Source organism: Anastrepha obliqua, chromosome 6 (genome assembly GCF_027943255.1).
Source record: "Anastrepha obliqua isolate idAnaObli1 chromosome 6, idAnaObli1_1.0, whole genome shotgun sequence".
NCBI classification, from domain to species: Eukaryota; Metazoa; Arthropoda; class Insecta; order Diptera; family Tephritidae; genus Anastrepha; species Anastrepha obliqua.
The window spans coordinates 23,772,373-23,787,449 of NC_072897.1; the positions used below are offsets into that span (position 1 = coordinate 23,772,373).

General features: G+C 36.7%; 1 protein-coding gene across 1 annotated transcript in view; it reads left to right on the forward strand.

Annotated features, from left to right (window-relative positions):
• The window catches only part of LOC129250869 (uncharacterized), a 31,204-nt gene extending 17,377 nt beyond the window's left edge, over positions 1–13,827 (forward strand). The window contains exons 2-3 of the mRNA XM_054890479.1: positions 12,403–12,523; positions 12,601–13,827. Coding sequence (XP_054746454.1) covers positions 12,403–12,523; positions 12,601–12,781 — 302 coding nt within the window. The 3' untranslated portion in view covers positions 12,782–13,827. The remainder of the gene's footprint in view (positions 1–12,402; positions 12,524–12,600) is intronic.
• The last annotated feature ends 1,250 nt before the right edge of the window (positions 13,828–15,077 follow it).

Below are 15,077 nucleotides of genomic sequence, written 5' to 3' on the forward strand. Positions count from 1 at the left end.
TTTACCAGAAAACACAAAATTCCAAATATAGCTCCCCCGACTCTAGGTGGAACGGCACTGTCATTTAGTGATGAGGCCCTACTTTGGTCTAATTCTAGACCGAAAACTAACTTGGAAGGCAAATGTCGAAGATAGAGTAAAAAAGGCGACAATAGCACTATATTCTTGTAAACAGCTGATAATACTAAGTTGGGGTCTCTCCCCATCTATCGTATATTGACTTTACACAGCAATTGTCAGACCAATCCTAATAACGGCATATTAGTATGGTGGACGGCTTCAGATAAATTATACATTAAAAGAACCATGGTACATGTACAAAGAATGACCAGTCTTTGCATCTGCGGGGCCCTTAGGACCACACCCACAGATGCACTAAATATTATGCTTAATATTTTACCAATAGAGCAATTCGGTAAGCAAACAGCTGCCAAAGCAACTCTCAGACTAAGAGAAATCGGCCTACTCAGAACGAACCAAAGAGGACACTCTTCAATTTTAGAACAATTCCCCTGCATTCCTGGCACAACGGATCTCTCTAAGACCAAGGACATCAACTTAAATAAATCCTTTGTCACAGTATTTCCTTCCAACGAAGAATGGGATAACGGGCTTATTGTTAAGAAAAATGATTTAAACATCTACACAGATGGCTCAAAACTGGACAACAAAGAAGGTAGATGGGTCTACTCCGATAAACTCGGAGTATGCCAATCATTTCGCCTACCCGACCATTGCAGTGTATTTCAGGAGGAAGTCACTGCCATAAAAGAGGGACTTGCAGAAATAAAAACGAGAGTATTATCCACAAATGAAATCTTCATTTACTCGGACAGTCAAGCGGCAATAAAAGCGCTTGAATCAAAAACGCACTCGTCGAAAACAGTTCTAGAATATTTTAAATTACTAAATGACGTGCCAGGCCACAGGAATATTGCAGGAAACTGCAAGGCGGATGAACTTGCTCGAACTGGTACATCGCTCGATCTCGAACCGAATAAGGCACTGATGCCCATACCCATAGCCACTTGTAAATTACTTATAGACAGGGAAGCCATCAAAACGGTAAATACAAGCTGGCAAAACCTCACAACATGCGAACTAAGCAGACAGACATGGCCGAACTGTAACAGCGGTAGATCGAAGATCTTGCTAAGATTTAACAGAGAAGCTATACGAAAAATGATAGGTGTATTAACTGTCATTGTTTAATTGGCAGCCACGCTAGAAGGTTAGGACTCCCGTACTCAGATTTCTGTAGAAGCTGTCTTAATACAGAAGAAGAGGAAACAGTCAGACACCTTTTATGTGAGTGTGAAAGCCTAGCTATAAGAAGGCTGCGCACTCTTGATACAGCATTTCTAACCGATGTAGCGGATATAGCCCATCTAAAACTAACGAAGCTCTGCTCGTTTATTAAAGCTACCGGATGGTTTGAAAAGGAACACGTAGTGTAAGGATAAGCTCCAGTGGTATCACAATGGACCTGCGAAAGGTCTAAGTGTGTCTTTATATTTCATTGTCAGCATGGATTTATCCCCGGCTGGTCGACCTACTCTTATCTCATTTTATCTACAAATCAAATAGTAAGTGCGTTTAAAAACTGTTCCAAATCAGAGGCAATTTATAAAGGCTTTTGTAAAGCCTTTGACAAGGTGAACCACTCAATGCTTTTGCATAAGTTGGAACACCTTGGTATTAGAGAAAATATCTTGAAGTTCTTCGCCAGTTTCTTAAGAGGTAGGAAACTGCTCGTGAAAATTGAACCGATTGCGTCTAAAATCGTAGTGGATGCATGGTCTGGTAGAACGTAAGGAACTCATTGCGGGCCATTTACAATCTTTACTATATAAACGACGAACTGTTTTAAGTTTGCAAACTGTTTAATGAGCTGATCCTCTTTACCAAAATCAAATACTATGCGGCGCCTCTTCTATGCACCATCATATCTCTCATTAGGCCTCTTATTTTTGCCAAGACTTAGCAAGTGGCGAATAGATGAAGCAACTGATACAAATGGACATATATCGGCAACGCGGGAAGAAAACTGTTTTAAATTACATGTGTTGCTAACTTGTTAACGATAGCTTTGTTATTGTTTTCGCGTGCAAATTTTTCATCATCATAATAAATCGAGCATAGAGATAACGAGCGGGAAAATGGCGAATAGAAGAGGCCTATGAATTGCAAACTGCATTATCGATGTCAATTGGAATAGAGCTGCCATTAGGATACAATTGAATTTACAAGGAACCTCTCCACCGGGTGGTGAAAATATAGTGCCGCTCAACTGAATAGGTTTGACTTCTTTTTTAGACTTAGAACATAATATCTTTATAACGAGCACTCGGATTTAAACCAAATAAATTTTGTTAAGTAAAACGAACAATTATTTATAAAATACCAAAGTTTTGTTTTTTTTTTGGTTAGGTTTTTTATATTTTTTATATTATATTTCCAAAAACATAGCTGAAAATCTACATTATTTTTGGCTCAAGTGAATAGGTTTGACCAACAAAACTATAAAACAATTATTCACAGCAGTATTTCATGGCACTTGGTAACTTAAATAATAAAATACACTATTTCCGCATTATTTAATATTTGGTATGACCACCTTTATTCTTAATTATTTCAAACATTCGAGTTGATAAGGAATCGTAATATTTTTCAATTTATCTCAGTGAAATAGTTGACCAGGCTTTTTTAATCGCTTCAACCAGGGTCACCGAGTCTTAACATTGTCTTCCCCCTTCATACTCTCTCCTGGATAAAAGTCCCCAAATGTTCTCGATAATATTTATGTCTGGGGAGTATGGCGGCCACTCGAGCAAGTTGACATTCTGGTCCTTAATCCACTGTTTTGTAGCCCGGGCTGTATGGATGGGGGCGTTGTCTTGTTGGTACATCCATTGAATAGGTCCAAAAATTTCGGAAAACTGCTCGCAAGTTTCATAAACGATATGGCTCCTCAAACCATTACGCCTCCTGTGCAGGAGTGATGAGGACTCAAAAGGCATTCCTCTTTTCGCATATCGTGAAAACAGTATTTGTAGCCAGCCGGTCCGTCGAGACTGAACTTTTTTCGTCGGAGAAGACCACGGCCTTCAAATCCTTGTTCCATGTCATGTGATCCCGCGCAAATCGAAGTCGCGCCTCCTTCCGTGCATCATTGAGAGGAGTTTTTTTATTTATTTTTAACTCTTAAAGTGTTTAGCACTCCGAATAACTCGCTTTACCTTTGCCAAACTAGCATTTACACCGCATTCATCCCTGATTTTACTGGCGGGTATTCGAAGCAGTTCGAAGGATTAGTCGCCTCTTTGATGCCGTTGTAGCATATTTTTTTCCTCCTTTCATTTTTTCCTCGTAATCGGCTTCATTACGAAGAAAATTGCTTACCACGTTTTGGCTTCGACCAATCTTCTTTGCTATTTAATTATGTTTTAGGCCAGATTCAATATAGCCTTTACTTTGACCTTTTTCAAAATCGGTTAAAGATTTTCCCCGACCCATATTAAAAAAAATGGTAGCAATTACTTTAAATTTAAGTAGACCAAAGAAATTATATGTTTTCAACCACGCAGTCAATCAAAAAGTGAAGTCAAGGTTGTCAAACCTAATCAGATGAGCCAAAAATATACCACACATTTAGCGAATTCCACGATGAAAGCAAAATTCTGATTTACCGTTGCATAGAACCCGTTACATTTTTTTGTCATATTATGAGTAAGCAAATGAATGTTCAAAACAAAAAAGAAAGAATGAAAAAATGCCATAGGAACCAAGAGAGAAGAAAAAATAGAAGAAATTGTCGAAACAACTAGAAAATATGGAGCAAATTTGCGCTGAATGAAATAAATACAACACCTGAAAACAGAAAATTCTAAACTAAAGCAAAAACTGTATTCACTGGTAAAGCCAACAGCGTGCATCCAAATATCACTTCACCTCAATATGAAACTGATGGAATATGCGTGAAATATGCGCAGATGCACAAAACAATCCACTGCACAAAACCAAAGGAGCAACTGCCAGAATGCTGTAACTGTGGGGAAGCACACCCTGCCAGTTATAGATGTTGCATAGTAGCAAAATAGTAACAAAAAATAATTCGCGATAAGAATATCGGACAGCGAAAAAATAATATGTCCTGCCAATGAATTGCCAATAAAATTGTCCACTATCATGATAACCTGTTCGAGCGCTATTTTCGCGTTAGATACGAAGATGAGTTCTCTGAACTGAAAAATATAAAAGCAGTCGCAAGGAAGTGTGCTTGGCCCTCTGCTTTATCTACTTTTTGCTTACGTCCTGTTGAACACCAAAAATTGCTTCACAGCGACATTTTCTGATGACACAGCAATACTAACTATCGGAAAGACAGAAATAGAGTCTACTACACAATTACAGCTTGCTATTAATGAAATATACAATAAACATCCACTTTACAACCAAAAAGATCAACTATCTACCAATATACCCTACGATAAAAAAGTACCGGGAAGGTGATATTGACTGTTTTCTTCGATTTCCAAGGCGTAGTGCACCATGAGTACCTTCCATCGGGCCAGACAGTCAATAAAGAATATTATTTATCCATTCTGAAGCCTTTGAGAGATGTTGTACGTCGCAAATGGCCGGAAATGTGGGCAAACAATTCTTGGATTTTGCATGACGATAACGCGCTATCGCACAGAGCCCAAATTGTGCTGTGACTAAACACCAAAAAAATACCATCGTCCAAGCACCGTTTCACTTGATATGGCCCCGTGCAAATTCTTTTTGTTTCCCACGTTGAAGTTACCACTTCGTGGAAGGGGACTTCAGTCGATAGAGGAGATCAAAGAGAATGCGACGAAGGAGCTTGGCACATGTGTGATGGTTCAGACGGGTCATATTTTGAAGGAGATAAAATAAATTTACCTGAAATTTAACTCTGTTTTGTTATATTTAAACATTCCCGTTACTTTCTGATCATAGGATACTTAAACAGCATTAAAGTACCATACTCTAATACAACAAACTATCTAGGTATACGCTCGACACGAAACTTAGGTGGACTGCGCACGTGAAAAAGGAAAGAAGAACTGGATCTAAAATTCCAAAATATGCTTTGGCTATTGGGTAAGCAAGCGCCGTAGCCGAATGGATTGGTGCGTGACTACCATTCGGAATTCGGAGAACGTAGGTTCGAATCGACGTGAAACACCAATGGAAATAGCAAATCTCCGAGTGCATTTTTGCCATGAAAAAGCTCCTTATAAGAAATAAACAAACATCAGTTAACAATATGAACCGTTTTTGTTGAGGATTAACATAAATTTATATTTAGCTATGTACCACCATGTATTTATATGTATCTAATGTTATATTAGTTGCAATAAAAAAACTAATAAAAAACAAAAATCTCGATGCCTTTCAAAAATGGTGCTCATCAAACCATTTTTTTCTGAATGTCAATAAATGTTTTATTTTAACATTTACCAGGAAGCCAAATTTCTTTTCTGTTAACTAAAGGGTTTTCTAATAACAGGTGTTGTCTATCGCTATCGAGATATGATTAACGATTTTTTATGGCCGGAATTAAAAAGTATTGATCTGAATAACATTTATTTTCAACAAGACGGCGCTACGTGCCACACAAGCAACGAAACCATTGATCTTTTACGGAAAAAGTTTCCGGACCGTGTTATCTCTCGAAGAGGTGACCACAATTGGCCACCGAGATCTTGGGACTTAACACCTTGTGACTTTTTTCTTTGGGGCCACGAGAAAGAGAAGGTATCCATCAACAGCCCAGGGTCGATTCAAGACCTCAAAAATGGAATTCGTGAGGCTATCGACGAAATAGGGCAGCCACTTTGCAATTCGGTTATGGGAAATTTCATGAAAAGGATATTTTCCTGTAAGTGTGGTCGTGGTAGCCATTTGCCTGATGTTATTTTCCACTATTAATGGCATACCTTCCTCTTTAGAATGAAGTAAACCTCCGACCATTTGTATTAGAAAGTAGCATTTTTCTTTGAATATCAAAATAACATCTCTTATTGGAGAACTCTTTCAAATTAAACAATTGCATCCTAATTAGGCCGCCATAGCCGAATGGGTTTGTGCGTGATTACCATTCGGAATTCACAGAGAGAACGTTGGTTCGAATCTCGGTGAAACATCAAATTAAGAAAAACATTTTCCTAATAGCGGTCGCCCCTCGGCAGGCAATGGCAAACCTCCGAGTATATTTCTGCCATGAAAAAGCTCCTCATAAAAATATCTGCCGTTCGGAGTCGGCTTGAAACTGCAGGTCGCTCCATTAGTGGAGGGGAGGCACATCACAAATAGAAGGAGGAGCTCGGCCAAACACCCAAAAAGGGTGTACGCGCCAATTAGATATATATATATCCTAATTAGGAAGTGGGAAATGAAAGATCTTGGTGTTATTTTTAATACTTTCATTTTCCAAACATATTGATTATGTGATATGCAAAGCATTTGCAATAGTGGGTTCTATCACAAGAAATTCTACTTTCACAGTGAGAACATTAATATCAGTACTAGGAGGTTTCTTTCGAGGAATAGGCTCTATCAAGTGGTCTAGGCTTTCTACTATCTAAGTACGCACGCGCAGCATTGCTAGAAAGGAAACCACACTCGGACCGCATCATAATCGCCCACTTTCGATCGCGTGTCAGAAACATCACTTGTGTTCAATGCTATGTACCAACAGAAGAAGTTCCGTCCCCAAAAGGAGGCATTTTACAGTCTCCTGTCAAGAGTAACATCAACCATCAATGACGGTGGCATGACGCTACTGTTAGGAAACTTCAATGTCCAAGGCAAAATGACCGAAAATGAAGTTGCTTGTTGAGTTTTGCGCTAGCAGCAGTTGCGTCATCGGAGGCACACTTTTCCCACACAAGCCTTGCCCAAAGGTAAGAAGGATATCTATCACCCGACCACGTTATCGAAAACCAGATTGATCCCATCGCGATCAGCCATACCTGGAGGGGTTCGGTTTTGGACGTCAGAAATAAGCGACGCGCCGATTGTTCCAATGATCATCACCTTCTGATAGGCTAGCTAACCGATGAACTGGCTTCTGAAGCACAGTCGGCTGTGGGAACCAACCTCTTGTGGGATCTGCACGATTGTGGAACAATTATTGTAACGTAATTAACTTCAATGAAAATATTGTAAAATTTAAGCTTGATCTGTTTACCATATTTAATTAACTGAATTAGTCAGTAAGACCATTTAATGAATATTAAAAGAACCAATATGTCTAGTGCTGATATTCCTATTTATAGAGAGAAGAATAGTTAAATGTTACAAAACTAACCAGTTTCCGCCCTGATACTCTTATCTAAAGATAGAATAATAATTAAATGTTACAAAGTAAAGCAGTTTCCGCCAAATCATGCAAAGATATCACATATCTGTCGCTATATTTCAAATTTGCAAGTGAAACAAAATTTGTGATTGTGCATAAAGAAAGAAGTTCAAGTTACGCGGACCAAGTGCAAGAAAACAAAATAATATAGGCCCCTATTATGAGTTACATTCGATCTTCGATATTCGCTGGTTGTCGAAGATCGAAAATCGAATGTCAATTTGGTATTATGAGCGGTGCAACCCTATCAAAATTTTCGTTGTTTACCGAATTTAGAGTCGAATGCAATTTTGCTTTCGATTGTGCAGCGTATTGTGGGAAAACTTGTTAAAATGTAAGTTGTTTGCGATTATTTATGGTTTTCTAGTAACCAAATAATAAATATATACTAATTTTGTTAATTTTATGCAGGTCGAAAGTCGTGAGTACCAAACAACAATTAGAAAGGCGAATCCACAATTCGCAAAAGGGATTTGCACCAAAGTTCTAGCAGCAAAAAAATGGGAGGAATTTACAACGGAGCTGAAATGCTTGGGACCACCAATGAGAAAGCAGCAAAATGGATTAATCTTAATAATGGTTTTTGAAGTGAAAACTTCTTTAGAATCGTTGGGAGTGATTTGAGAAAAAGTGAAACGAAAAACGCGACACTCTTGGCTACGAAGCGTTATATTATATGTTGATATAAACGTAGCGACGAACTAAATAACTTTTAGACCAGCGCCGACAGCATGGCGCGGTAGCCGAACGACTAGCAATGTGAGCTTCCGATCCAAAATCCTTGGTTCGAATCACAAGAAAAAAAATTTTTTTATACAGTTATTTTATTTTATTTTATGATATGTTTATGAGGAGCTTTTTTTCATGGCAGAAATACACTCGGTGTTTTGCCATTGCCTGCTGAGGGGTGAGCGCTATTAGAAAAATAGTTTTCCTTAATTTTGGTGTTTTCACCGAGATTCGAACTGACGTTCTCTCTGTGAATTCTGAATAGTAGTCACGCACCAACCCATTCGGCTACGGCGTTTGTTTAATTTTACTGATGCAAAAATGAGGGAAAATATTTGAATAAAGTTTGCTTACTGTTTACACATTTTCCAAAGGTGACGGAGAACCAAAAAAAAAAAGTCGATTTTCAAACAAATACGAGTGCATATGTGTAATTGTGTTAGAGTTTCGGTCACGCAGGTTTTGCTGGGGACGCTCATAATAGCAACCGCGTGTGTATTTTTATATTCGTAAATATTTTCATTTTTAAATATTTACCGCAATTATGCCGAAAAATAATGCAGAAAAGTGTCGTGAATATCGACAGAAAAAAAAAATCAATAAATAGCATCACGGAATTCATTCACGAAAATTTAATAAAGTATACACCGGAAGTATCGCGGATACTTAGAAAAGATTACGATAAAGTTCCAATGATTTTAAGTGGCGATTTTAACGTAAATTTTGCATTGGACACAGCGGTTCCTTCAATTGACTTTCTCAATACAACATTCAATTTAAAAATGTGTAACAATCGCACTGAATCGACAACACGATCAAAAACAACCATTGACGCGGTATTTCAAAGATATGTTGACAACATCGAAACCAAAGCATTTGTATCATATTTTAGCTATCATAAGCCACTCGTATCATTTGTTGAAATTGAAAACATTGAGGATGAATAATAATAAAATGAAGAAAATAAAATATGAACTTTATAGCAATATTATAATGAACCTATAATTATCCCGCCCCTAATGCTGCTTTCGTCTCATTCTCTTCTCAGTTTGTTTTACGGAAGGTTTCACTTCTATCGCGTCTAACCGTTAGACTGGTATTTTGTTTTTGTGATATTTATAGAAATACATTTTTGTTTTCCCTTGGCAGGTATGGGCTGAAATACGTAGAGGAACTGAAATACATATTTTTTTGACGAATAATTGAATAAAGAAAATTTATAACAAAAATAAAACAGAAACTGTGGCGTAAAGGTTTCTATTAAATACTTTTTAGATTTTTCTATAATATTATCAAAATTTCATTTCTTATGTTTTGTGCTTCTACGTTATTTGACTCCACTTCAATATCTTCAGCATCTCGTACACAGTGGGTTGAGCAAGTCCTAGCATACCTTCATTACCAATACTCAATTGGTACGATCCCTGAGCACAAAATCGCAGAACTGTGGCAAGCTTTAACATATTTGGAATGGATTTGTATCGGGTGCACTGCTGCAACTGGTTTTCTTTACTGGACAGTAGGTTCATAAACGCCTCTTTAGATAATCTAAAGTTCTATAAAAATCTGTAAGGAAATTTCTGTAATATTAAGTACGTCAACACATTTTGAAAATACTAAACTTACTCAGTGGAAGCCATTTCAAGGGGGTTGGATGCGCCTCTCAGCTGTTTTCTACATCTAGCTAGTTCCACTAATCTTTCATCGAGCGATGAATCGTCGAACCACAACTCCGTTGTACTCATTTTCACAAAAAATACTTTTTTTAACTTTTAAAAATGTTGTTAGCAAAGAATTTCAACACAATCGGTTGTTCTTTTATTTTAATTTTCTGTATCAGCTGAGAAAAAATGATCTATTGTAAATGCGTCGAGCGATCGAAATTCACAATAGTCCTATTCTTCAACGAATGAGCACCATAATACCAAATGAAAATTCGTTCGATCAGCACTTTCGACTACAGTCGAAGATCGAATGTTGCTCATAATAAGGGCCATAAAGTGAAAGGGAACCACTAAACTTATGAAGGGAAATAGTTGTTACCTGATCATTTTGAAAAGGAAACACAATAACTACCAAAAATTGTGGAAAGCAACGGAGCTTGTCAACAGGCACCACTACCAATCGCAGTGACGGGGTTAATAAAGGAATAATCAAGGATAAAGGAGTTCAGCAGCGATAAATCAAATGATTTATCCTCATTCAGTAGAGAGGTGGAAATTATCCTTCCTCTCTTCAACGATAATACGCCGTTTCACGAACTCGTTTTCAACGATATATCAGTTTTCAAAGATACAAGGACCAGCCCTCAACGCAATAAGGACCTTGTACCATCACCGACGTGGGAAATAATAAAGGAAGATGAAAAACCTACCACAAACCTAAGGAAACCTGCGTAAGTTGTGATACCAATAATTTTTGACTTTTATTTAGCCAATCAGTGATCGAACTCAGAGGGTGTCTCAGATGTCAGCCTAGCTAGGTAGATACCCTCCAGTTTCAGCCATATATATCCGCTACCTGTAGTGAACATCTTGAATTGGTGAAGTTTATCACTCATCACTATCCAGTTATCGGGGTCAATATTTTTTAAGGTATAAAGGCCACATCTATATTGCTTTCTTCAGCGTTTTGGCAAAGTATGTATGTCTTGAGCTTCTCGGCAGTGTACAGTTGAAGTACATTCATGTTCTTATAAGCGCGAGGAGCTCTCCAGCTGTGCTGGTTCAAAAGAAAGATGGAAGTACCCGATTTTGTGTCGACTATAGAAACCTGAACGAAGTCACGAAAAAGGACAGCTACCCATTATAACGAATAGATGACACTCTCGACACTTCATCCAGTGCGCAATGGGTTTTCACACTTGATTTAAAAAGTGGGTACTGGCACGTGGAAATTGTGGACTGGGATCGCGAAAAGACAGCCTTCAGCATAGGAGATGGGTTGTGGCAGTTTTCGGTGATGCCTTTGAGCGCCTGATGTGCAGAGAGGACTAGATTAGAAAATTGTTTGGTTTGTTTGGATGACATCATCATTATGGTAGAAATTTCAGCGACCATCTGAATAGTATGGAAGAAGTCCTTCAACGCATTGCATAGCGGGATTTCGATTGAATCCGAAGAAGTGCGACTTGTTTGGAAAAGAAGTCACGTATATTGGGCAAAAGGTGACAACTGAAGGCATCAAAACGGTCGAGGAGAAAATAAAAGCAGTAAAGGAGTGACCACAATATGGTTTCTCATTTGGAAAAGCCCACTAAATATTTCAAATGCAATGGTTTTACATAAGCATATTCTCTAAAATATTTATTTATTTATTTTAATTTTTTTATAAAAGTTTAAATAACAATTTAATTATTATATAAACTGATAATATAATGCGGTGCTAGCATAGGAAGCTTTCGGGTGGAATGTATATCAGATTATCTATCTATACCAATTTTATGCCAATTTTGAAAATTGCCGTGTCATATATTGGTTGATTGTTTAAGCTTAAAATGCTAATACAAAACAAATTTTTTTTATTATAACCTGGTAGATAATTTTGTGGCATTTATTTTTTATATAATAGGTCTATGGATAAGTTCGTGTGGTTTTACAACAGATGGCCTAACTTGATTATTATTCCATCGATCCACATTTCCAAACATTCATTGGAGAGCTACTGTAGCGTAAACAACAATATTTTTACCACACTTGAAAATGTCGAATTTCGTGCCAAATAATGTGTTTTTGCGGGGAATTCTTTAATATGAAGAAAAAAGCAGCCGAAAGTCATCGTATCTTGGTGGAAGTTTATGGTGAGCATGCTCTAGCTGAGCGAACGTGCCAGAAGTGGTTTGCACGCTTTAAAAGTGGTGATTTTGGCCGCGCCGCCAAAGTTCATGGATACCGAATTGGAGGAATTGCTCGATCAAGATCCGGCTCAAACGCAAGAAGAGGTTGCAAAAACTTTGGGAGTTGATCAATCAACCATTTCCAAACGTTTAAAAGCCATGGGAATGATCCGAAATTCAAATTTCGAAAAAAAACCGCACGAACTTATTCATAGACCATTATATATCCGGCATACATTACTTATTACACATACTATATTTTTCGTTAAATATTAGGAAAGACTTCATGTTGAATCACCATTGAAGATGAAATATATACTAAGGAAATGCAATGTGCAATATTTCGTTGCACATTATTTTTTATTATTTTATTTTGATTGGATAGAATAAAAATTATTATAATATTATATTATTAGGTTATTATTTTCGTTTGTGTTTGTTTTTGCAGATTTCCCTGGCATGTGCTTTGCTTCAACACGTTGCGCTACGGTCGAACCAGGCAAGACATGGGAGTTGACACCATTTTGCGGACGTTCAACTTGTGTTCAAAACGATGAAAACCCTTCCAAGTACTTATGTGCTTTAAATTGATAAATGTTAGACCAGATGCGATAAAAAAGTTTTTCTTGCTTTACTATTTATTTAGATTGCTGGAATTAGTAGAAGACTGTGGTCCACTGCCTTTGGCTAATGAGAAATGCAAATTGGATACTGAAAAAACGAACAAGACGGCGCTTTTCCCTTACTGCTGCCCCATTTTCACCTGTGAGTCCGGCGTTAAGCTTGAATACCCCGAAATCACGAAGGAAGAACCGAAAAAAGAATAATTTAAAAGTAAATAATAGCAGACTTTGTTGCAATTTGTTAACGATCAGCAAGAAGTACAGTTTAGATCCAAAACCATTTTACATAGATTATCAACTACAGCCATCGTTCTGTTTCGATTAACATATACATATATATAACGCGAAGTTGCGTTATCTTATATGTACATTCTATTGAATAGCGCCCGTCTTTGCTCAAATATGGATGGATATATATGCCTGAAATGAAATCAATTGTATTATAATTTTCACTGTTTACGTTTAAAACTTATAATGTTAATACATGCAGAAAAGTAGTGAACTCTTTTATAACCATATTAATTCAAGAACATAAATGCAGACATTTCGCACATCATTCGGGATTGTACTTAAAATAAAATATGTAGAATGTGCGTATCGGAAGTTAATATGGTGAATTAAACATTACTATTAGGAGTAAAAAATCTGTATTTGCAATAGAAAAGGTAAATGCTTGTCAAAACTGTGAAATTGATTATAATAAGCTGAGACATCTACAATATTTTGGTCGACAATCACAAAAAGGCAGAAATGGTTTCATAACATTTTTTATTGGCGATGAAAACTAGGCTCATCGAAATTTGAAGACCATGTAGCAGCAGTATACCCAGAAGTGTATCCCAGATACTGCTCATTCCGACTTCTATCTTATTTGAACAATAACGCATAGCCTGATTAAGTATGTCTCCAACAACATGTAGTTTTTGTTTTTTGGCTTGGAACATCTATATTTTCTTCTAGGCGAATCCTTTTGGGAACTAACTTATCTTCAAGCTAGCTTATTCTCCCGAAGAGGATTCACTTGAACATAAATATAAGGTGCGTAAAGCCAGTTAACAGAGCATTCTTGCGTTAATATAAAAAAAAACAGGCTGTGCTGCTTTTTTAAACATGTAAGTACATTATGGAAAGCCAAGAACTGTAGAATGAATTAACGATATTGAACATTTTCTAAAAGAGGGTAAACTTAATTTAATATTTAATATTGTTTCAATATTTAACATGAAATCAAATATAATATAATAAAAATAGGTTTTTATAGCTTTTGATATTCACCTGGGATAAAAAAAAACTAAAAAAAGAGGTTGTCTGTAAAGTCGGTTTACTGACGATAGTTTAACGTCATAAGAAAATACTGATGGAATGGTTGCATTTTTCAAAAGAAAATTTTAATTTTATTTGTTTGATAGATATTTTGTATGGATATAGAGAAGGAGGTCAATGGAATCGCAATGGAATTGATCAAATTACTTTTACACGAACGCGAAACATTTATCAAATTCATGAAAGATATGTTCAATTTCGATTGTGCATCAGACGTTAATCAGTCAACAACACTAAGAGGCAACATCATCGGTTTGACTTTTTCAAAACCCATTACACTCGAAACACTCCCTTTCATTTCCTACTTTTCCTATCATCGTCATATACTACATATGCGCATATACACACATATATTTGCTCACTCAAGTAGGAGAGAGCCAGATGTCGAACGTTGCCGAACGCGGGGACTGATTGTGCCTCTTTGTCGTTCGTTCCGCGCTCTCGCTGCAGTTCAAGCAAGATTTTCGCTGGCTAAATCGAATTATAAGACGTTAAAAACATATATTTCTTGAAAGTTTTAGTAATTTTTAATTAAGTTTAGCCATTTTCGAAAAATATCATAATTTTTGTCAATACAAATTTTTCTAGGATTTCTTTTCCCTTCACCTGCTTCTCTGACTCCAAAGTTTTTCTAGGATTTCTTTTCTTTTCCCTTCATCTTCTTCTCTGACTCCAAAGTTTGAAACGCAATAACTTGCATACAAATTTAAAATTTGCTGAACCCTTTGGCATATTTCAAATACACCCCAAAAACAACAAAATTACTAAGTAGCAAAAAAAGCTTAAATTTAAAAGTTCACGGACATATGGAACACCCCTAGAGTTACACGATGCATTCGGAAATTCTAAACCTAACTTCTTAAGGAAATACTAAAGCTGACTGCTGAAAGATTGAAATTAACTTATAGAAAGGGTATAAACAAGATTGAAGGAATGAAGTTTTTGAAATTGTCATAAGTGCATTTAAGAGCTGTACTTTTTGTAACAAAATAACAATAAATCAAAACAAAGTAGTTTTTGAAAAATTATAATCCTCATTTGAAAATTATTTTTACTTTTGATATAACAGTAAACATATATACATATATGTACATATATAGGTATATATGTAATTGGCGCGTACACCCTTTTTGGGTGTTTGGCCGAGCTCCTCCTCCTATTTGTAGTGTGCGTTTTG